A 23,773-nucleotide genomic window follows, 5' to 3' on the forward strand; every position below is an offset into this window, starting at 1 on the left:
AGCAAAGCCCTTTTTAACATTAGAATTTTCAGTCTTGGGTCGACCATGTATATGGGAGTATAATAAATGTAATGCTAAACAGCCTTGTTTTTCCATTGGTAATTAATGGTTTCCAGTTAATTGTAGGCACATGTAGATATATACAGATCCTTGAATCATATTAGCAATACACAAGAAAATATTTCGTCAAAAGACAGAACTGGTCGCAGCAGAATCTATAGAAATCTTATACATTTAATTTCTACACGTGTCAAAAAAGTCTTTTCACCAAGCACCGCCGCTGGCTTCTTTCTTACCTCGGGGGCTTTGATTATTGCAGCCTGCACCATCTGTCTCTTGTTCTTTTAACTAGAGTATGTCATTTAGAAGGTAAATTACAATATTCACCATTGATTTGTTAAGTAACATTTTTATCTCATATACTTTTATAGTTGAATGGTTTTTTTTAATTTCTTTGTTATTCCACTGATATTATTTAATGTCATATAACATCCACATTATATCACAATAACCTGGTAGCCTTTAGTAAGTAGCAGTAGTTTGTTATTTTTGTAAAGTGACAAAGCAGTCTGGCCACTCTTTACTTGCTATAAAGGTCACAGAAAAGCAAACACTTTGAGCAAACATATATACAGAAGTGTTGGACGGATTCTGCAAGGCATTTTAATCCTGTTTTATGGCCTAGAAACAAAAACCTTTATGTAAAAAAAGTGCATTTAAGGCTTGTTCACTTTAAAGTGCAGCTATCAGAATTCAGCTATATCTTAGCTGTATGTTCTGTCAATGGAAGGTTAATTACTATGTACAGTATGTATTAAAAGGGAAGCTGAGTAGAGGCTATATAGTTCTTAACATTTTATCATTTTAACTTCCCTTACCTAATTTTACATTTGTCTTCTCAAGTGTAACTTATAGTTATGGAAATTTTACGTCATTTTAGGTTGCTATGCATATTACATAGCATGACAATAGGGAACTGTCAGGTTACCACCATACTCACAACTGGAATATTCCTTTAATACTCATGTGAAGCACACACGCTTTACCTCAAAATGAATTTATGTTTGACACTTTGAACCCCTAAAAAGAATTCAGACATTGAGATCCCAATACATAGCTGCACCTCCCTGCACAAGCGACTAATGGAGGAGGGGGGCAGGCTGCTGTTGCATGGAGAATGTTGCCAAATGGAATTAGGGCATGCACAATGCAAACTGAATGCCATTACCAGGAATTGATCTGCATAACCCCAGAGATTTCACCCAGGTTCAGCAGGAACCCAAGTTGTAAAATGCTACATTAGATTTTTGGCCTATCCGTCTAACTTATTACACTTACCTGACTTTTCTCTAATATGTATGGTCAAGTTTAGAATGAGGGTAAATAACAATGGCAGCTCCTATACCTGGAGCATTGGGGCACTTATTTTCTTATTTCTTATACTTATCTGTCCCCTTCCCGCCATTACACTACCGCTCATGGTTCCCCGCCGGTCTCCTGGATCTCCCAGTCCTGTGACATCACAACCCAGTTTAGAAATGCCTGCTGAGCAGGTAGTTCCTGCCGCATTGTGATGACACAGGAAGCCGGAACAGGAGACTGGAGGATGACAGTCAGGGGTGGCACTGGGGCTGCGGGGACAAGATGACAGGTAAATATTGCCTGATTTTTATGTTCCCACTACCCCCTGCCCTTTGGGATTTTTTACATTTGCCAGGAGATCTCCTTTAAATAGAATCTACCAGTTGCAATTCACATTATAAACTGCTGACACTGTTAGATATCTCTCCAGGGGTATAGAACGCCTCCTTGACACTTGGCATCAGAGAATCAAAGCATTTTATTGTTGTGGAAGTACAAATGTACAATGTGTCTCCTTGCCCTAGCAGCTAACAGTATCAGCAGTTTGGATCCCCAGTTGGAGCAGACGGTTTATGTCTGTGCACATTACTATGGCAGACCACATTGTCAGATAACCTCAGATATGGACATCTACCAAGGAACCTCTAACCTTAGGATCTGAATCCTTCTATTTCTTTAGATGTGGTTGAGCTGTGTTTTTTGATATGGAACAATGTATAAAATGTTGTATCCTTCTTGGTAATATTGACATTTGAGGATTATTCTTAGAGGAGGTCTTTTAGTTTTGGTCTGATCCATTTACTGTGTATTTATTGCCAGCAAACAACATCTGTGTTGATTTTTGAGGAGTTCTAATTGTTGCCTAACATCTGTTTCTGTTCGCAAAGTAACGCTTAGTGTTTTAAATATTCTAGGTTGCCATAAAATCTATCCGTAAGGACAAAATAAGAGATGAGCAAGATATGGTTCACATCAGACGAGAGATTGAAATAATGTCATCACTCAGCCATCCGCATATCATAAGCATATATGAAGGTAACATTTTATTTTAAATCATGGGAAATGTGTGTGATCCAGGATTCAGTTCACCCCTGACTCCTTGTCAGCCTTTCTTGTGCTTGTGTGGGATGCACATCATTAAATTGTGAAAGTACTGGTGTTTAGTCTTGTAGGACATGTTCATATAGAGTCCACAGGACACACAAGTGCAAAACTGCTCCACATCATCTGCATCATTATGACAGTGGCTTAGGGTACTATAACACGGAACGATAATCATATGATCAGCTGATGACAACAATCATCGGTTGATCGTTGACATAGGTTTGAACTTATAATTGTCGGGCGTCGACCGTGCATCGCTATGTGTAATTGCGGTGCGTGGCCGGCGGCTGATGATATACATTACTTATCCAGGCTGCAGGGCTCCTCTTGCGGTCTTCTTCTCCCGGGTCCCGCTTTAGAGCGGCTTGTCTCAGCTGACAGGCTGCTCAGCCAACCACTTGCCAGGACCGCCGCAGACAGTGATTGGCTGAGCGACCTGTCAGCTGAGACTGGCCGAGCTGAAGCTGGAGCGCGCAGGACCCGGGAAGAAGAAGACCGCAAGAGGAGCCCTGCAGCCTGGACAGGTAATGTTTTAAGTTAAGCAAGGGCTGCAAGGACATCGGTTACAATGTCCATGCAGCCCTTGTTAAATGATAATCGGGCCGTGTAATAGGTTATTATCGGGCCCCCATCGGCCCGTGTAATAACACCATTAGTTTTGTAGTATATGTAATGTGTAGTAGGTACAGCAAGCAGGTAACCTCTGGGTTCAGTGATATACAAAGTCAGGAGCACTTCAGGCAAAGCACTTAGTAAATGCACGCCTCACCAGTCTGGGACAAAAGTCAGTGTATATCTAATTCTCAAGCAGGAAACAGCATTCAGAACCAAAGTGAAGTGATGTTTGCTTAAGAAGCATCATATTGGTGTGAGTAAACATCCCAATGGATTGTGTTTCCTGCTTGAGAAACCCTCCTTGGAGATATTTGCCCTGATTTACAAAGATTGTCAGGTTTTCAGAAACCCTACACATCAACATTTTGTTTTCCCAAACTTCCACAATTATTAAAGGGGAACTATCAGCAGGTTACACAAATGTAACCTGCTTATAGCCCCCTATAGCGCCAGGGACGCTGAGGAGGAAGGTATGTTAGTTGAGGTAAAGTCCGCTCCGGAGCACCCCTAGAAACACTGCTGCGTCATTTGGCCCACCCCTTCTAATGATAATCATGGGAGGGGGCGGGCTGGATCACACAGCAGTGCTCCTAAAGGTGCTCCGGAGTGGACCTTACCCCTACTAACAGAGCGGGACCGGTGCCGAGGAGGAAGGTAAGACACATACTTTACTCCTTAGATTCCCCGGTGCTATAGGGGCTATTAGCAGGTTAGATTTGGTTTCCCTTTAAAGTGTCAGATTGCCCTTAGTAAATTTGTCTGTTTTTTCACATGACAAAACTAAAACCTGATTTTTATAATGGAAAACCCATCAAAAAATGTTTGTTTGATAAATATGTTGGTTTCAAGGGATGTACCCACGACACACCCTCTTTTCAGTTTTAAAGCACAAAGTGTGTTGGTTTTGTGGGGGGAGTCGCTCAGGTATAGCTAGGTAGTGGTTGCAGACAGAGGAAAACAGGCAGTTCACATTTCAAATCCTAGTCTTTATTCACACCACAAAAACAAATGAAACAAAAATCCAGCTTTACCTTCATGCTGCCATAGCACATAAGTGTACAGCCCCAGCTTGGCCTTTTAGGCAGTAACGGAAGTCTCACACAAAATTCAAAGTGTCTGTACCTCACAGCAGTGGCTGCATTGTACATAGTCCATGTGTCCGGACATGGTCCAACCAGTCCTCCTAGACAGGTCACATGTGTACTTCACACTCTCAGACTAGAGCACACACCAAATTTCCCTTGCCCTCACTCCCAGCTGAGCTTTGTATGCTGGGCGACACCTAAAAACCTGGAATGGCCTTTTTACTCCAGTTCAGTCCTTGAATACAGCTCTCTGCATTACTAAGAGCAAGACAAGCTGAGAGGAAAATACCTCCCATCCAGCAACAAACCCCTGACTGTGTCACAGTTTCTAGAGATTTTTTTGGTGGAAGACATTAGTAAATGTGGTGAAACAAGAAACCAACAGGGAAAAAACTAGCAATAAATGTTAATTTGGTTACAGAAACATGCTAGTAAATAAGACCCATTATTCTCAAAGCATTTACTGACCATTTGAATTTAAGGAATGCTAGTAGGCAATACATTCATTCATACATCCATCTCCAACTCATTCATACATCCATCTCCATCCCATCTTCATCTGCAGTTGTACTTACTAGTTCATACAGGCTAGGTAGAGACACAAGCCGACATTGTCCGAACATGAGGCTACACCCCTGCATACAACCGGTACAAAGTCCAACGTTTGAAACCACACTGACAAAGTTCGGGGTGCCGAGATAGAGGTGAGGGTAACGCAATAACGTGAGGAAGAAAAAATCCAGGCACTCACCGATGGTAACATCTAGACTTGACGAATCGCTTCGGCGCAAAAATGTTTGTTTGCAGAGACGCTCGCACACCCGTGTCATCTATCCCTCCCTGTGATGTCATGTGAATAAACCCACTCATGACATTACCATCAGTGAGTGCCTGGATTTTTTCTTCCTCACGTTATTGACTTACTAGTTTATGCTATCCTCAGAAAAAGGCTGACTGATTCCTTTCAAGCCAGTCTATTGGCTCTCTGTAGCAGTTTTGTAAGCAATTACATGACCACAAGGGACTGTATCCATGTTTTCCCGAGTTCCCTTGGGCTGCATCCAACTTTTTCAGCCACCGGTATTCAAATGCTGAACGAATGGACTCGAGCATGCTCAAGTAGCCTTCATCTCTAGCGGCTTGCCGACATGAGCAGGAGTGGTAGGAAGCCCTAATTTTTGTCAATAGATCGCAACTCAGGACGGAACTACAGAATTTATTGAACTGTGTGGATGAGCAGTGGAATGGCATCGGCCCAACTAAAGTAGTAAGTGCTCAGTTTTTACATAATAAAATCATTGAAGAACAGTTTTGTGCTGTTTGAAAACTCCTTCAAATCTCTTACAACTCTCCTAATGAAGCAACCAGCAGGATATAGGAAAGTTTTTGGTGGCCTGCACCCTAAGTACAGACAGTGCTCACAGACTGCAGAGGGTGTGTTAGTATGCTGAAGAATATTTAGTTGACTTGTATAAGCATCTCAGTATATTGTGGATTGCTTTTCTTGGGCAGTGACCCTGCATGGTTAGTAATGCATAATTCCTGCAAAATTACATTAGAGAATCTCTGGCTGTGCAGTTTCCTAATATATTAAAGTGGCTCCACACTGGAGGTTAACATTGGTACATGGTTATATAATAAAGTAACTTAGATAATTGTTATATGGAAAACTTCTTTTCTTTAATCATATCATTGAAATTTTGCAGAAACAAAAGAGGTAAGAAATATAGCTTACCATCATTTCTACAAAATGGACCTGATTGTCCCAAAGTAACCTAAGATGTTACTGCCAAAAAAATGATATTGTTGTTCCAGATGGGAAAGTGAAAGAATGAAAGTGAAATGATCACACAAGTAAATCATCCGGAGGGTTCCATATAGTTTATATGAGGACCCCCCCAGCTAAAGGGAGCAGCAGCCAAGATGAGACGACAGCAGTGTGATGTGTTGTGTATTGTGTCACCAGAGGCCAGACCAGAAGGTTTAGTTCAGTGAGTGAAATTACAGAAAAACGTCATAGTCGAAAGAAAAGGGAAGTATAGAAACAAGCAGTGCGTACAATGGTCTGTTAAAAAATGATGATTGAAGTACACACCCTAGTCCAAGGGCAGCACTTGCCAAGTGCACCAAGCCAAGTAGAAACACCTAATGGGGATTTCCTTTCACTCTGGAGGAAAACCAGAATCAGCTGAATAGACTGTTGAAATACATGTCGGGCAAATTCATACAGAATTATAGAAAATCAGGTTCTGTTTGTGTGAGAGGTCTGTAGGGAGAATTACTGAAGTGCTGCCAGGTAATTAACCACTGACCTCACATTGGCCAAAGGATAGAAGCAATGGGGCCAGTCACTGGCAATCTGCACATGTAAGACACTCTGGTTCTGATGGATTATTTATTATTGCTAGCATTTACACATTCGTGCTGTTGTATTCTAGCAGTGATTAGCTTTGTCAGAGCATCGGCAGTTCGGCTTCTCTTTTTACAAGTTGGATGTCATAAATAAAAACACTAAGAATACTTGTGTCAAAGTTACAACAAGGAAAACGTTGATTTTCCATGTATATTGTCAATTGACAGTGGCGTCCTCTATTTTAAAAATCATGAATGCCTGACCGAGCTGAGTGTTCATGTGTATAGAAGGTTGTCTGTCACCTTTCTTATATTAATGGTGCTATCTTTCAGCTGCTATTCCAGTTTGCTAACACTGTTAGAATACTGTTAGGGCAAGAAGACTCATGGTACCTTTCATATATTAGTGTGTGCTTCCAGAATGCAAAAAGTTTAGGAGCCGTTCCCAAGTAAGCTTCTGAACTACTGAGGACTGTAACACCTCCTTGCTTCTCCTCCCATGCCTGACCTTGCTTAGGGCTCAGCTTACAGCCGACTGTCAATGAAGCAGGGGTAAAGCCCACAGAAGTTCTTGAGCTTAGTTGGGAATGCCTCTTTTTTGACCCCCACTCCTTATGACATCTTTTTTTAATCTATGTACATGTCTAAAGTATTCGGCCAACATTGGCACTACTTTCTGCCTTACCCCACTGTTGGCTTAATAGAATGGATTACAAAGTAAACTAATCTCAGAAAAGGACTGGGGATTTATTAAGACTAGTGTCTCACATGGCAGTTTTAATACCCCAGCATTGCACAGGCATTTAAATATAGGTGCACCTGAAGCTGCCTGTGCATCCTTACCAACATCTATGCCGGATCGGAAGTGGCATAAATTTCAGCAACCATGAGAGATTCCCTCCATATTATTTTGGTCAGTATTTGGTTAAAGTTTTTAGCTAAAACCAGGAGTGGGTCTTTGGAACCACTGGTTTTGGCAAAAAATATTGACCAAAATACTGACCATAGTACCTAGCCAGTGATCTGCAATAAACACTAAAGGGGGGAGTGCACACCTGTAAAATGTTGTGAAAGATTTTGTACCTTTTTCGCTGCGCTTGCCAAGTAGATGGATGTTGGGGCATGGCATGATGCAAAGGATGTACTCTCTCACTGCCCTACATTTATTTCAATTCATGCCTGCATTCAGATGTAAATTGTAGTGTAAAAAAGACTAATTTGGAGCTTGTGTGGATTTTTGAGGGGACCACAGATATGCCAGGGCTATTGTGAGGTGTATGCCTCTCAATTATTGTGGGTCAGAGGGGCAGAACTTAAGTTTAGATCAGTATATACATACACCTGTTTTGATAAATTTAACCCATTAATCCATTTTACACATATGTGCACTTAAGTATGTGTTACTTAAGTAATTTAGTGTTATATTATCTTATAGGTTATATTCAATACCTCTGAGAAATGTAAGGAATTTATTTGGGCCTTTTTTGACCCATGGCTTTTGTATTTTTCACAAATGATCATTTGAAAGGAGTGTGGCAGTTGTGGGTGAATGAGACTTTGACACAGCAGCACATTTCTTAAAGGGGTTACCTACAATAAAACTTTTTATTCAGCTGTCTAATATATGAACAGGGCTATTCCTAAGTGTACTGGCAAAATGATTTACCCTACATGAATTCCCAGCCAGAGTGTACAGCAGGAACAGGAAGTACATTACAGGAAATACACTAGACAGGAAGTGGAGTGATGACAACAGAGCAGACAATTTGCATTAAATACACAAAGAAAGCACAAAAGATATAAATAATAAAGTAACAAAGCACAAGAGACATAAATGTAATTAAATAACTTTATTTACTATTATATGTTCATTTATTAGACAACCTATTTTTAACAGTGATCTCTATTGCTAGGATATGCCAGTCCACTCTCCAGGATCTTCACTGATCTTGAGAATAAAGATGACAATGGCACTAGATCAGTGTGCCAGCAACCATACAGCTCTTTTCTAGTGAATAGAGTCAGTTGCAGTTCTCTCTGCTGCAGGTGGTCAGGAAAAACCAAAAAGGAACTGCAGCGCTGAATTATTGCTATAGCCCCTCCTTTCTGAGGATCAGTGGGGACACCAGAGGTCAAACTGCCACCAGTCATTAAAGGGGTATTCCCAAGTCAGCTTGTTATCCCCTTTCCATAGGATGGGGGTCAGCTGATCGCTAGACGTCTGATTATTGGGACCTCACCATTCCCAGGAATGGAGTTGCAATTGCCCTAGCAATGAATGGAGCACTGAGCACTGAACTTGGAAACATTTAGCGGCAGCGCAGAGAGTAAATGGAGTGAATCTGGAGTGCCCACGGGTGAGTGCTCTATTCACTGAAGGGAGATTTGTCTGTACATTCTCTGGATTGGTGGTGTTCCCAGTGGTCAGAGCTCCAGTCACCTTGTTATCCCCTATTTTATTGATAGGGAATAACAAGCTCAGATGCAAATACTCCTTTAAGTGGTGACATGATATGTTCTCACTCTGTAGATCTCTAAAATACCCATTAAAATTTTAATAATGGTGTAATGTATCCCTTTAAAACTTAAAGATGAATGGGACATGAATGGGGGAATTTATCAAGACTAGCGTCTCACACGAGGAGTAGTTTGAGTTTAAATAGCCATAGAATAGGGTAAAAGTGTGTGATTGCAGAGTGTGTGATGACTGAGAACCCCACAATCTCTCCTGGTTGTTTGTTTGTGTGTCATCCCTCTTTACTCATAACAAAAAGGCTACGTTCCTACGCTAATATTTTAGATTTCTAATAAACTGTCATGGTGCACTGGTTAATTAAATAGGTATGAATTGGTTATAGTTATCATACAGACATCTTTATTAAAAATTCTGACTCCTTAGCACTACATTTCACATGTACAATGAATCTTACTTTATTAGTGATGGCATTCTGTAACCCAGTCAGATCACATTTATTTCCCGAAGTAACTGGAAAAGGTAGACCCTCATTCTCAGTCTGGAGAAATTCCATCCGCTCAGCAAGACAGAAGTTGGCAATTGGCTTTATACAGCTGGGAGGAAAATACTGTTGAAGTGACTTAAAACATCTTGAATAGTAGTGAGCAGTTAGAGTTGACTTTGCCAGAATCGTTACTTCTGAGAGTATAAATTTAATCTGCGAAGAACACGCTTCTTTCATGAAAATCCTAAGCGCTACATGTCAAATCTAAGAATACCAAAGATGATTTATTCTTAGTCTAGTAAGTCAGAGTTTTAAAGTACTGACACTGTGTATAAATTGTCCTTCTAATTTCTGTTTTATTTTTGGATTCATTTTTATATATTTTTTTAATTTGTCGTCCATTTTAATAGTTATGTCAACCTACCTACTCTAGGTCTCCCTCATGCCACCAATAGGCCATCAAAGCATAGACTTCATATGACTACAAAAGGTGTCCTTTGGATTGGATTAAGATCTGGGCTATTGGCTTGCGCTCTTTGTCGCATTCATCAAACCTTTTCTGAACAGTTTTTGCAGAGTGGCAGCATTATCCTTCTGAAAGAGGACATGATGACAGACATTCAGCCATCCATATGATATAAAAGAATAGAAGATTCGGCCATCCTCTTTCATTACCCTATAGTCTAGTTCTGGGGTTCATTTGACTGTTTATAGGCCTTTTGACATGGTAGATAGGGGTAATCATGGACACTATGACTAATCTGTGTTTACATGACCCCGGACTAATCTGTGGCTACGTGAGCCCATTTGAAGTAAGCTGTTGTACAGTTATATGATTCTATGGCTACGTGAGCCCATTTGAAGTAAGCTGTTGTGCAGTTATATGATTCTATGGCTACGTGAGCCCATTTGAAGCAAGTTGTTGTGCACTTATATGATTCTGTGGCTACGTGACCCCCTTTGAAGCAAGCTGTTGTGCACTTATATCCTTCTATCATGGCCAACATTACGTATTTCAGCCTTTTTTCCTACAGTAGCTCCTCTGTGGGATTTGTCCATTATTGCGCCTTGGGCACTCATGAATCTATCACCAAATTCCCCTTTTTTCCATTGGACTACTTTTGGTACTAACCACTGCGTATCAGGAACACCACACTGAAGTTGTGAAGTTGCTCTGAATCATAGTTTTTGCATTTTAACTGCTTCCAGGAACAATAAGTGAACACCAACTGCACCCAGAAAAGAAGTTAGGGGCCAAACAGGCCAAACTGCCCCAAGTATTAAAGAATGTTGTGATGCTAGCCCATATTAGTCTTTGCCAGGGCCCCTATATCTGTTTACTTCCCTTAACTACGATATGTTCATTTCAAAATGCTAGTGATGAATAGTATTCCCATATGGACTATCTGACCTGCAATACAAGGTATAAAGAAAATCATGGTTTGGGTTGTTACCTCAAGTGGTATTGTAGTGTAACTACATTAGCATGTAAAAGTAATTTTATGTTCAATACAATCATTTTTATAGATTTTCCAGTGGATGCAATTCTTTTGAAAGTAAATACTAAAAGGTAATCCGTTCTCAATATATTTTCTACAAAATTGTGCAGACTCAAATTTTTAGGTCACACTTTTCTTTACTTTTGCTCCTTTCATGTTAAAAAAAGCATCAAGCTGGTTTTACAAATTATGAGAACCATTGCATATTCCCACTGAGTATAGTGGAATGAGGTGACCTTACGTAGAGAAGAAAATGAGCTGAAAAACAAATAATGAAGTGATCAGCAGACTCCTAACATAGAAGCAGGAGAATAAATCTGGCATCATTTTACCTCTCATTTAGTCTGTGCTTCTAATTAATTTCCTGTCTGGCTGAGCCGTGACGTCAGACAGTGCCAAACTGCTCATTGTTTGCACTTGATAGCACCCTGAACTTAAACCTGGTCATAGACGAGACTGGCAATAAATCAAGATCTTAATCCCTCTGTTACATTCCAACGATCTTGGATTTCCTTACATAATAATTCTACACCTATGTGATTAGTTCACCAAAAATCAGTGAAGGCTTTCCAAAGTATACCAGTTGTATAATGTAGAAATGTAGAAAATGTATTATTATTAGAGTCTATGGTGGGTGTAAAAGAAAAATATTGGTATAACCGTTAACCCCTTCCCCAGTGGGCAATTTTGGGCATGTTTGTAACTCCTCACCTTCTAAAAGCCATAACTCTTTTATTTTTCCCATATACAGAGCCATATGAGGACTTGCTTTTTTTTTTGTCGGACCAATAATTATTTTTAAATACACCCTTCATTTTACTATAATGTGCTGCAAAACAAAAAAATTGTGGCTTGGAGTAAAAAACAGAGTACTGCAACTTTTGCGAGATTTCGTTTTTACATTGCTCACTGTCTGCAGGCCAGTACAATTACAATGATACTCAGTTTGTATGCTTTTTAAGTTTTACTAATATTAAAAAAAATCTAATTAAAAAGAAACTTTTATTAGGAGAGGGTTTTTTATACTTTTAAAATTTAAAAAAATTATTTTTACCTTCGGGGACATTTATATTAAAATTATTGCATTGCATTGGTGAAGATGTACTCTCTGACCGCTGGTGTAGCAGACTAAATTAACCCTCTCCCAGATAAACCGGGGTTTAGTTTTGTCCAGGCCCGTATACCCGGGGATGAATTGTCCTAGGTCAAGCTATAAACCAGGGTGTAAAATTGTCTAAGATAAACTATTAATTTTGAACCTGGGTTAAACTCCATACCTGGGGATGTAAAACTGCCTAAAGGCCCTATTACACCACCAGATTATCTGACAGATTTTGTGAACCAAAGCCAGGAATGGATTATGAACAAAGAACAGGTAATAAAGAAAAGACTGAGATTTCTCCTCTTTACAAATTCTTACAAAAGCTTTGGCTTTAAAAAATCTGTCAGATAATCTGTTAGTGTAATAGGACCCTAAGCCCAACTATATTCCTGTAGGCCATAATGTTATCACTTCACTAGTTTTCTCACCTTTGTCCCGGGGCAACAGTATACCCCAGGAAACCTATTCTATACCCAGCGGTGTAAAATAGCCTTGGCCAGACTATATCTCTCCAGAACATAATGTTATCACTTCACTTTTTTTCTCACCCTTTCTCTAATTTATTGAAAAGTGTGCAGATCTTTTTTTTTATCATACTCACACACACAGCTGCTGTCTCTTGTTGGAAATAACAGTACAGGTCTATGGCCTGAGGGGGTATAAATTTGCCTAAGCCAAAATGTACCCTTGCTTGCTCTCCACATTGCCCTGTATAATAGGGGTTTAACTTCCAGAGACAGCACCACTCATCTCCAGTTCAGGTGTGGTTTGCTAATAAGCTCCATTCCATTCCATGGAACTAAGTTACAAAATCCCACCCAAACTGGAGACAACAGTGGTGCTGTCTCTGGAAGAAAGTGGCCATGTTTTTGTAGCAGCTTTAAGCAGCCATAATACTGCATTGTACACTGCATTATAAAAAGCCAATTTTTCTGAACTTGCTAAGACTATATTTTCAGTTTGGTACGAAACCCCCAAACATGGAGCTGCCTAATTGGATTTGTAGATAAACTGTAACCAGGGGCATAGCTAGGATTCATGGGGCCCCATAGCAAGAAACTGTACAGGGCCCTAATTAATCCAGTACAGCCCCCCACCCATGCATATACTCACATGACCCGAAGTAGGATGGTGCCAGGCAGTGTCTCTGTCAAGTGGAGGAGAGGGCTGGAGAAGTGAGGTGCAGGATGGTGAGGGGGATGTTGGGTTTCCAATGGGAGGGCGAGAGGTGCAGGCGACGGATGGCACCAGTGAGCAGTGCCTTCTCCAACTGTCACTGTCTGGGGGTGGGGGTGCAAGCAGCGGCCACTATGGCAGTGCCTAATCCTGTCAATGCTGTGCTGAGACACTGTCCCTCTAGGGGAGGAAGGTGCTGTTGGTGAGTGAGCAGTGCCACCCTGCTAGTACCATAGAGACAGACCACGTGTTTTGCCGACGGGGGCCCAGGCCCTCGTGCCCCATGGGCCCCATAGCAGTCACATGGTCTGTTTCCATAGTAGCTACGCCACTGACTATAACCCACAGGAACTGTTATTAATGTACTGTATTTACAGTATTTAGAATTGCCATAATTTTATTAGGGTGTGCTGGGTAGTCCTGTTTTGTACAGCAGTATGTATGTTCCAGCGCACCATAGAAATGTGCAAGTAAATTTTTTATTTTTTTAAATAAAAATGAACTATTTAAATTGAAGCTTTTGCCAAAGCACTTACTATGTAAAACCCATTGGGGATATTGACTTCATATAGGTAGGTCCCCCATTCAGAAGCCATTTAATAGCCATTTAAATAGACACCATGAAATTGAATAAACTGGAATAAACTGAAGAAGTCACTTCTAGAGAGCGTCACCAGGAGTCATATGGTCTCAGAAGAGGACGGAACACAATAAGTTTGAACGTTTTTTGATACTTTGCTCATTAGAAATTTAAAGCAGAGAGCAAACAATTTATCGGTTGTTACTTTAACAAAGTAACAGAGCATTAAAGGAGAATTCCGGGGTCTGTTAAAAAAAAACAATCACCAAAAAAACAAGAGATCATGTACACCTTTTTGTATAGTAACAGTTTGAGCCCAGAATCGCCACTCTCGGACCCCCACATCGCCCGTTCTGACTATAAGCTGGTGTCTCCTCACTTCCTGTCCAAGCTCTGTTACTCTGCCACGCCCACTGTATACGCCCCTCTCCTCCTTGTCCAGCCCACTCAGTCAAACCTTGCTGTTTGTCCCACCCCCTGAATGTTACCACCCTCCCAGTGCTTAGCCTGTATTCCTGCCACCTGCATCCTCTGTGCCATCACTGCTAGTGTCTGCACACCTAATCTGCAGCTTTGCAAAATGGTAAATTACACTGACAAATCACCACATAGTATACACAGCCCCCCTCTCCTCCCCTTCTGGTCACTGCTCACACTGTCTTCTCAGTGAACCTGCACAGCCTGTCATGCTTTGTCCCCCCTGCAGCCCCCACCTCATCCCTTCTGATCACAGCACACATGGAGCTCTCAGTGAGCCTGCACTGCCTGTCATGTTCTTTCCCTCCTGCAGCCTCCACCTTATCAGCGTTCTGGTAAGAGCAGACACACTGAGCTCTTAGCCTGCCTGCTCCAGCATCTCTTCCCCACCTTCTCTGTCCGTATCACAGCTCATACGGAGCTCCCAGCCTGCCTGCTCCAGCATCTCATGCCCTCTCCTCCCCCCCTGCAGCCCCCACCTCCTCCCGTCCTGATCACAGCTCATACAGAGCTCCCAGCCTGCCTGCTCCAGTCTCATGCTCTCTCCCACAGCCCCCACCTCCTCCCGATCTGATTACAGCACACACTGAGGTGTTCTCAGTGCTGCTGCTCTAGTCTGCCGTACTTTCTCCCCCTCAGCAGCCCCCACCTCATCCCGTTCTGATTGCTGTACAGAACGGGTTGTAGTCAGTGTCTCTGTACAGGAAGGAGGCATCTCTATGAATATGCATGAGGCTGGGAGGCGTGCCAGGAGCTCAGAGGACGCCTGTACAGTGACGTGGCAAGCCCTACATCACGACCCGAGGTGCAGCAGGGACCCTGCACTCGTCGTGACGTCAGCACAGAATGAGGAAGTAAGCCACTTCCTGCAGCTGGAGACCCAGGGGAAAGTCTGGTAAGGGACCATAATCTGACAGGAGTGTACATTAGGAAATTATATAACTTTTTATGTAGGGAAGAAGTGGGGGAAAAAAAAATTCGCCGGACTTCTCCTTTAAGCAGTTTTATTGGCTGTATAGCTATTTTAGCTGAGCACAGTTAAAATTAAACGCATGCAGGCCTGTACATTTTGATTGGCGATCCTTTAATAAAGAACCACTTTGTAACTGTGGAAAGGTACTCCTGTCTGCGGTTGCTAGAATAGTAATAAAAATACCAATGCATAGAAAGACACCAGATGGAAGGAATGTCAACATACTGGAACTAATTTAGGTAGATTACTCACATTTAGACAGAACACATAGGGAGAATTCCCGCAGATTCCTTGCAAGAAATGGGCTGTCCCTTTGACCAGCAAACTTAAATTTTCCCCTACGCTCACAAGCAAGCCAAAGAATAAGCAGAGACTGAGGTATTCTATTGTCAACTACAGAAGGCATTTGCTGTAGCCTTATCGGGCTGCATACATCAAGCCAACAATAACTTTAGCTACATATTTTCCAAGATGTAACAAAGCAAACAAAGCGTTTTTTTTCTGCAGCTAGTGGTGGTCCTGCAGACTCAGTTGGTGTTTTTTTTTTTTTTTTTAAACCAGAAATATTAAACCAGTGACAGCATCTTTCTTTAGTTTCTGACTTTTAGATGTACATTGTTATTACTTTCCTGGTTAATTTTATGTCAGAATAGTATGTTATTAATAAAAACTAATATAGATGTCAACTTGAGAACGTTTGACATTTTTTTTTCATTCTTGCTTTGTATTAAAGATGGTGAAAAAAAATCATCGGTCATCATTTAAACCAGGGCCGGCTCCAGGTTTTTGTGGGCCCTTGGGCAACAGACTGTCATCAATCCCGTCATCCATCCATCCACTATGCACAATCACATTACTGACACACAAACACACAGTTACTGATTGACACACTTACTGACTGACACACATACTGACTGACTCATGACTGACACACACACACACACACACACTACTGACTGACACATACATTTCTGACTGACATACAAACATACATTACTAACTGACATACATACACACACATTACTGACTTAGGGCGGGTTCACACTCCGGAATTTTCGCGGACAATGTCCGCGGAATTCAATCAGCTGTCCGCCCCCACGGACACCCGCTTTTCCGCCGGCTCCATAGACACCATTCTATGGGCCGGCGTAATCCGCGATCCACTAAAAGAAGTGACATGACACTTCTTTCAGCGTATAGCGGAATACACCGGCCCATAGTATGGTGTCTATGGGGCCGGCGGAAAGGCGCCCAGATGTGCGGGCGGACAGCTGACGGAATTCCGCGGACATTGTCCGCGAGAATTCCGTAGTGTGAACCCACCCTAACACTGACACACACACACACACTGACTTACACACAGACTGAGACACACATTACTGACTGACACAGACACACAAAGACATTACTGACTGACACACACAGATACATTACTGACTGCACTGACACACATACACACACACTTTACTGACTGACTTTGACTGACACACATACATTACTGACTGAGACTGACATATACACATTACTGACTGACACACACATTACTGACTGACACACACACGCACACACACACACATATATAACTGACTGACACACAAACACACACATAGCACTTACAGCTCAGTCTTCTCCCTCTTCCTCTATTATTATTATTATTATTATTATTATCCATTGTTTAAATAGCTGCATTGTACAGTGTTGTAGAGAGATTATCACTCACACCAGTCCCTGTCTCTGTTCCTTACATACATACACGTTTAATTTCATACAAAGGGTGTGGAAGGAAGCCAGACTGTGTGGAGGATATTCACGCAAATGCAGGGAAAGCAGAAACTTCATGCAGCTTCTCTATTACAGTAACCACAGGGATGGTCCGAACCGAGTTCGGTTTGGGTTCGTACGAACCCGAACCCTCGGTAACGTTTCCCGCTGTCTGCCCGCTCCGTGGAGCGGGCGGATCCAGCGGGAGGACCGCCTGGAAAACTGGGATACAGCCATAACCATAGGCTGTATGCCAGTTTTCCAGGCGTAACTCCCGCTGGATCCGCCCGCTCCATGGAGCGGGCAGACAGCGGGAATCTGCTGCCGAGCGTTCGGGTTCATACGAACCCGAACCTCGGCAGGTTCGGACCATCCCTAATTATCAGATATTATATAATACATTGTATATTGTTGGTGCACATTAGATATGAGTGAACTTAAAGCATGCTTTTGTTCGTCTGAACCAGGGCATTCTGCATTTGATTACCGGTGGTCGAAGAAGTTGGATTCAGCCCTATGGCTGCCTGGAAAACATGAATACAGCCATAGGATACATCCATGTTTTCCAGGACTCCCTAGGGCTGCATCCAACTTTGACTGACACACATACATTACTGACTGAGACTGACATATACACATTACTGACTGACACACACATTACTGACTGACACACACAAGCACACACACACACATATATAACTGACTGACACACAAACACACACATAGCACTTACAGCTCAGTCTTCTCCCTCTTCCTCTCTGTTGGGCTGCTCTCCACACTGTAGTATGGAGGACTTCTGGTTGTATGATCAGGTCCTTTATCCCTTTGTCTAGCTGACAAGTCCTGCTCTTTCTCTGTCTTCTGATGTTCTGTCTATTCACCCTGCACCATAGTGAGCGGGCAGAACATCAAAACACCTGGCCCCTCTCCCTTTATGGGCCCCTGGAAGCACTGGGGCCTCGGCACTTGCCCGAGTAAGCCCTCTGCTGACCCCAGCCCTAATTTAAACTTTTGCATAGTTTCACATCTACATCCTTTGCATTTTCTTGTGTGAGCTCTGTTCTCTTCACTTGTACATATCCATATAAGCAAAAAGGTTATGGCATTCACAAGGTGGTAATGTAGAAAACTGGCTTTATGCCATCTTGGCATCCATACAAGGGACGTTTTAACCAATAGTTTTTTTCAACCTATTGGTTGAAACGGTGCTTGCATGGGTGCCATGATGCAATAAAGCCGATTTTCTACTTTACCACCTGGAGGATGCTGTCACCTTTTTGTTTATATGGATTTGTGAGCCCAAGTTGGACACTGGGACTGGTAACTTTGCATCCCCTTTTCATTTTTTGACCTGATAATGGATATAAGGCTGGCAATGGGTGCCATGATGCAATAAAGCCGATTTTCTACTTTACCACCTGGAGGATGCTGTCACCTTTTTGTTTATATGGATTTGTGAGCCCAAGTTGGACACTGGGACTGGTAACTTTGCATCCCCTTTACATTTTTTGACCTGATAATGGATATAAGGCTGGCAAGCCTACAGAAGGAGTGCTGTGGACTTCACTTGTATGTATGTGATCTGCTCTCCCCTTTATCTACAGCCACTGTGAGCTGCCCCCCAAGGATTCTTTTCTTATGATAAATAATTTAAGCTGCTCCATAAACCTACAGGCACCTGTCAAATTACAAGCCCAATGTACATTACAAGCCCAAATACATTAGAACTTCAAGTTTTCCATAAAATCACAATGTTTGAGTCTTAAATAATTATTTAGCATTTTATTGCATGAAATAAGTATTTGATACAACAGAAAAACAGAACTTAACCATTTTTGACCAAGTTTTCACACACTGCAGCAGGGATTTTGGCCCACTCCTTCATACAGACCATCTTTAAATCTTTCAGGTTTTGGGGCTGTCGATGGGCAACATTGAGCTTTAGCTCCCTCCAAAGACTTTATTGGGTTCAGGTCTAGAGACTGGCTATGCCGGTAGAAGACTTTGAAATGCTTCTCATGGAGCCACTACTTAGTCGCCCTGACTGGGTATTTTGGGTCATTGTCATGTTGGAAGATCCAGCCAGGAGGACCCATCTTCATTGCTTTTACTGAGGGAAGGAGGTTGTTGGCCAAAATCTTGGGATACATTGCCCAATTCATCCTCCCTTCAATACAGTGTAGTTGTCTTCTCCCCAACAAAAAAGTATCCCAAAGTATGATGCTTCCACCCACAGGATTGGTTTGAACTATATTGTTAGGGTTGTACTAATCCTTCTTCTTCCAAACACGGCAAGTTGAGTTGATACCAAAAAGTTCTATTTTGGTCCCATCCGACAATCGTCCTTTTTGTTCATTGGGATTGCTTTATTTCCCAATACAATGTTCTTCTACGTTTTATTATTATTAACCAGATTTCTTTTCCTCCTAAAACATGGAAATTTAAAGCATTGCATTTCTGATGTCTGGCTTAGAATATGTTGTATGCTCTACTTTAGCTTATGTGTATTCTTATGATTAAAACATGTGGAGTATGAAGCATAATTCGTTATCTACCGAGCCACATTGTTGTCCGTAATAAAATACATGGAAAAAACATGAGCATTGTATTACAGAAGTAAAGTTTCCACTTGGAGTCAAAAAGGAAATAATTATGTGCAGTTCTTTCTAAACATTTTACCATTGACTTTAGATTGTAAACTTATGAAAGAAAACTGGCTAACATTTCTTCCGACCATAATTTTATAAATACTACTATTGACCTTGCAATTTTTTTGACACTGCAATTAATATTGAGTTGGAAAGGTATCCTGACCCAGTAATAATGTCCTAAATATAGCGTTGTAATTTAACATTCTTTTATTCCATGACCATTGTTGAGGAAAACCATGTTTCTTACTGGCACCTCACCAGTTACAAACAAAATTAGAAGACATATGCCTGGGAAACTCATCACCCCTGTAGTATAAAAAAATAAATAAATAATGTGCTCATTTTTGGAGAACATTATGGATCAAGTAATCCGTCCAGAGTTAGCTTCTTCTGCTTTTAGAAGTCTTTCCTTTAATGAGGATTACACAGTTGTGAATCTCTGACAGGAGAGGACAAGCTGGGCCTTTAGGGCAGGGTACATTCATGCTTCAGCTTCCTTTCTTTCTTTATCAGATCTTCTTGGCTGGTAACACAAGGGTAGGAGCGTGAAACAGATTTTGGCATGCTGTCCAAGACAAATAATGAGTAGAGGAGGGGAAATGTTAACTTGAAATATCACGTCTCTATATCTACGAGTTCTCAGTGATTCAAGGTTTGCTGATTTCTTTAACAAATCTAGATGTTAGATATACAGTATGCATATACAGGTGTATTGTTTTATCATTATTATTATTATTATTATTATTATTATTATTATTATTATTATTATTATTATTATCCATTGTTTAAATAGCTGCATTGTACAGTGTTGTAGAGAGATTATCACTCACACCAGCCCCTGTCTCTATTCCTTACATACATACACGTTTAATTTCATACAAAGGGTGTGGAAGGAAGCCAGACTGTGTGGAGGATATTCACGCAAATGCAGGGAAAGCAGAAACTCCATGCAGCTTCTCTATTATAGTATCAGTAGGGATGGTCCGAACCGAGTTCGGTTTGGGTTCGTACGAAACCCGAACCCTCTGTAACGTTTCCCGCTGTCTGCCCGCTCCGTGGAGCGGGCGGATCCAGCGGGAGGACCGCCTGGAAAACTGGGATACAGCCATAGCCATAGGCTGTATCCCAGTTTTCCAGGCGTAACTCCCGCTGCATCCGCCCGCTCCATGGAGCGGGCAGACAGCGGGAATCTGCTGCCGAGCGTTCGGGTTCATACGAACCCGAACCTCGGCAGGTTCGGACCATCCCTAATTATCAGATATTATATAATACATTGTATATTGTTGGTGGACATTAGATATGAGTGAACTTAAAGCATGCTTTTGTTCGTCTGAACCAGGGCATTCTGCATTTGATTACCGGTGGCCGAAGAAGTTGGATTCAGCCCTATGGCTGCCTGGAAAACATGGATACAGTCATAGGATACATCCATGTTTTCCAGGACTCCCTAGGGCTGCATCCAACTTGTTCAGTCACCGATTATCAAATGCTTGAGGTTTGCCCATCTCTAGTGGACACCATTCTCATTGTCCTACACCAGATCTACCAGGTTGCCATAACCAACCAATTCTAGTGAAGATTCTCCTTTTGTTTAGTCACAATGGAGAACATTTAGATCCAAAAAGTGATATTTTTTTTGTTATTCTAGTAATAATGAATTTAGTTTTTGTTGTATTTGAGCTTTGAATAGAAAGAATTTTACTAATTTTTAGTTTTAGCAAAAATCGCTAGACTAGAACACTTTGGCCTAGATTTATCAGTCTGTGTAAAACAAAAACTTCTCTACTTATTGACGTAAGGCAGGGGCATTTTCCCAGCATTTTCAAAATGTTTAAACTCCTCAGTGAGATTTTTTTTTTAAAGAGATTTGTGAGGGGAATCTTTACTCAAGACTATCTGCAAAACATATCGCGTAAAAAGCCATGACTGTTGACTTGAGAAAAGTCATTTTGTTGTTCAGCTTTAGACAGTGTACATTTCTCAGCACACGTAGGTGGGATATTTTGCACTGGTCTGCCAGTGCGTTAGTAACACTAACATATTAGCAGAGTTTTACATACATTGTCTAGACTCGTTTACATCGTATTGCTTCCTGTACACCTATTTATTGTAAAGTTTAATTACAGGTGAAGGCTTCCTATACATCTGCGTCAGACAGGGGCGTAGCTAGGGGCTCAGTCTAAGGGGGGCGAGTAACTCTTAGTGGTCCCTCAACCGATTATGTTACACATAGGGAACGGCAGCAGACAGCAATGGTTTTTGCATAGTGAAGGGTATATTCTACTACATTACTCTTAGTGAATGTGAAGGTTTTAGAACAGTGTAAAAGGCTCTCTACATATAACCACTTTAAATTAAAGGGGTTATCAAGGATTTAAAAAATCTTGGCTGTTCTCTTCCAGAAACAGCACCACCCCTGCCCTCAGGCTAAGTGTGGTATTGAATCTAATTTCCACTGAAGTGAATTGAGCCAGGTTTTAATTCCACACACTACCAGGGGGTTCATACGAACCCGGACTCTCGGCAATGATTCCCACTGTCTGAAACCTCCGTGGGTCCGTGGGACAGCGGGAATCATTGCTTCTCCCAGTTTTCCAGGACTGGATACATCCTTTCCCAGCACCTGGGCAGGAGCGGCAGGGAACGGAGCAGATTTAAAAGCCTGCAGCCTGATGAGCAGAATGCAGATAGGGATGAAGTGCTTTGCTTCCTTCCTAATGTAGATTCGCTCATCTCTAGTATTACCCCCTTTGTGCAGCCTGCTCAATAGTATTAACTGCCCTGTGTAGCTCCATATACTATATGGGACTGCACACAGGAGGTTAATACTATAGAGATGGAGGACATTAATACTATACGGCATACAATATTAACCCCTTCTGTCTGTGCAGCCGCATACAGCATTTGCCCTCCCCTTTAGCATGAACCCCATTGGTGGAGTAGTCCATAGGCCCTGGGCCGTCCTCCAAATCTTGGCTCCCTCTTTAGGTGCACTGCAGGTGTACAGTACAGTATAGTCATATCATCACCAGCAGGTTTTGTGTATGTGTGAGTTGAGGGGGGGGTCCTTACATTAGGGCAAAAGGAAGATAGATAAAACAGGAAAAAGAGATTGATATGGGATAGATGATAGATAGATAGATAGATAGATAGATAGATAGATAGATAGATAGGAGATAGATAGATAGATAGGAGATAGATAGATAGGAGATAGATAGATAGGAGATAGATAGATAGATAGATAGATAGATAGATAGATAGATAGATAGATAGATAGATAGATAGATAGATAGGCTTTATGTACCTGAATAGTGGGGAGGGGATCAGCTTGCAGGTAGTACATCACCAGCATTGATAGGACATGTACTGAGAATCTTCTGAGGTAACTACAGGTCCCTGCTGCAGTCAGATGAGAGGATGAGCTGCCAGCATGCACTGTGTGTGGATTCCTGACAGAGCAGATCAGGCCAGGATCTATTCTACTGTCACAGTAACATGTACAGTAAGTGCAGCTTCAGTGTGTGGTAGCAGTGTGAGTCCTCTGCCCCTACCAGCAGCTAAACTATCTGCTCTGCTTGTCCTGTGAGCTCCTGAGTACCATGTGAGGGAAGGACTTGTACCCCTGGGGAGCTGATGGATGTGGCAGGGGGCCTCTTATTGGAGCCTATAGCTCCACTGCTTTACATGTGTGATCCATGCACAGTCCCTACAGGCACAGAGACAGAAGCAGCAATAGCATAGGATGTGCCTCTATAGCAGATTAAGTCAAAAATCCCAGACAAAATAGCACAGCATGCAGTAGTATTTAGTCTAGTAAAATGCAGACGCCATGGAAACTTAGTACACACTATGAGGCTGGGTTCACACTATGTATATTTGAGGCTGTATTTGTGAGGCTGTATAGCAACCAAAACCAGGAGTGGATTGAAAACACAGAAAGGCTCTGTTCACATAATGTTGTAATTGAGTGGATGGCCGCCATTTAATGGCAAATATTTGCTGTTATTTTAAAACAACGGCTGTTATATTGAAATAATGGCCGTTATTTACTGTTATATGGCGGCCATCCACTCAAT

The 23,773-nt window shown here is 41.8% G+C and overlaps 1 protein-coding gene across 2 annotated transcripts in view; it reads left to right on the forward strand.

Moving 5' to 3' along the window:
• The window catches only part of NUAK1 (NUAK family kinase 1), an 80,699-nt gene that overhangs the window by 33,772 nt on the left and 23,154 nt on the right, over positions 1 to 23,773 (forward strand). For both annotated transcript variants that reach the window (XM_069973930.1, XM_069973937.1), the window contains exon 2: positions 2,277 to 2,397. In XM_069973930.1, coding sequence (XP_069830031.1) covers positions 2,277 to 2,397 — 121 coding nt within the window. The remainder of the gene's footprint in view (positions 1 to 2,276; positions 2,398 to 23,773) is intronic.

This window comes from Dendropsophus ebraccatus, chromosome 1 (assembly GCF_027789765.1).
Source record: "Dendropsophus ebraccatus isolate aDenEbr1 chromosome 1, aDenEbr1.pat, whole genome shotgun sequence".
NCBI lineage: Eukaryota > Metazoa > Chordata > Amphibia > Anura > Hylidae > Dendropsophus > Dendropsophus ebraccatus.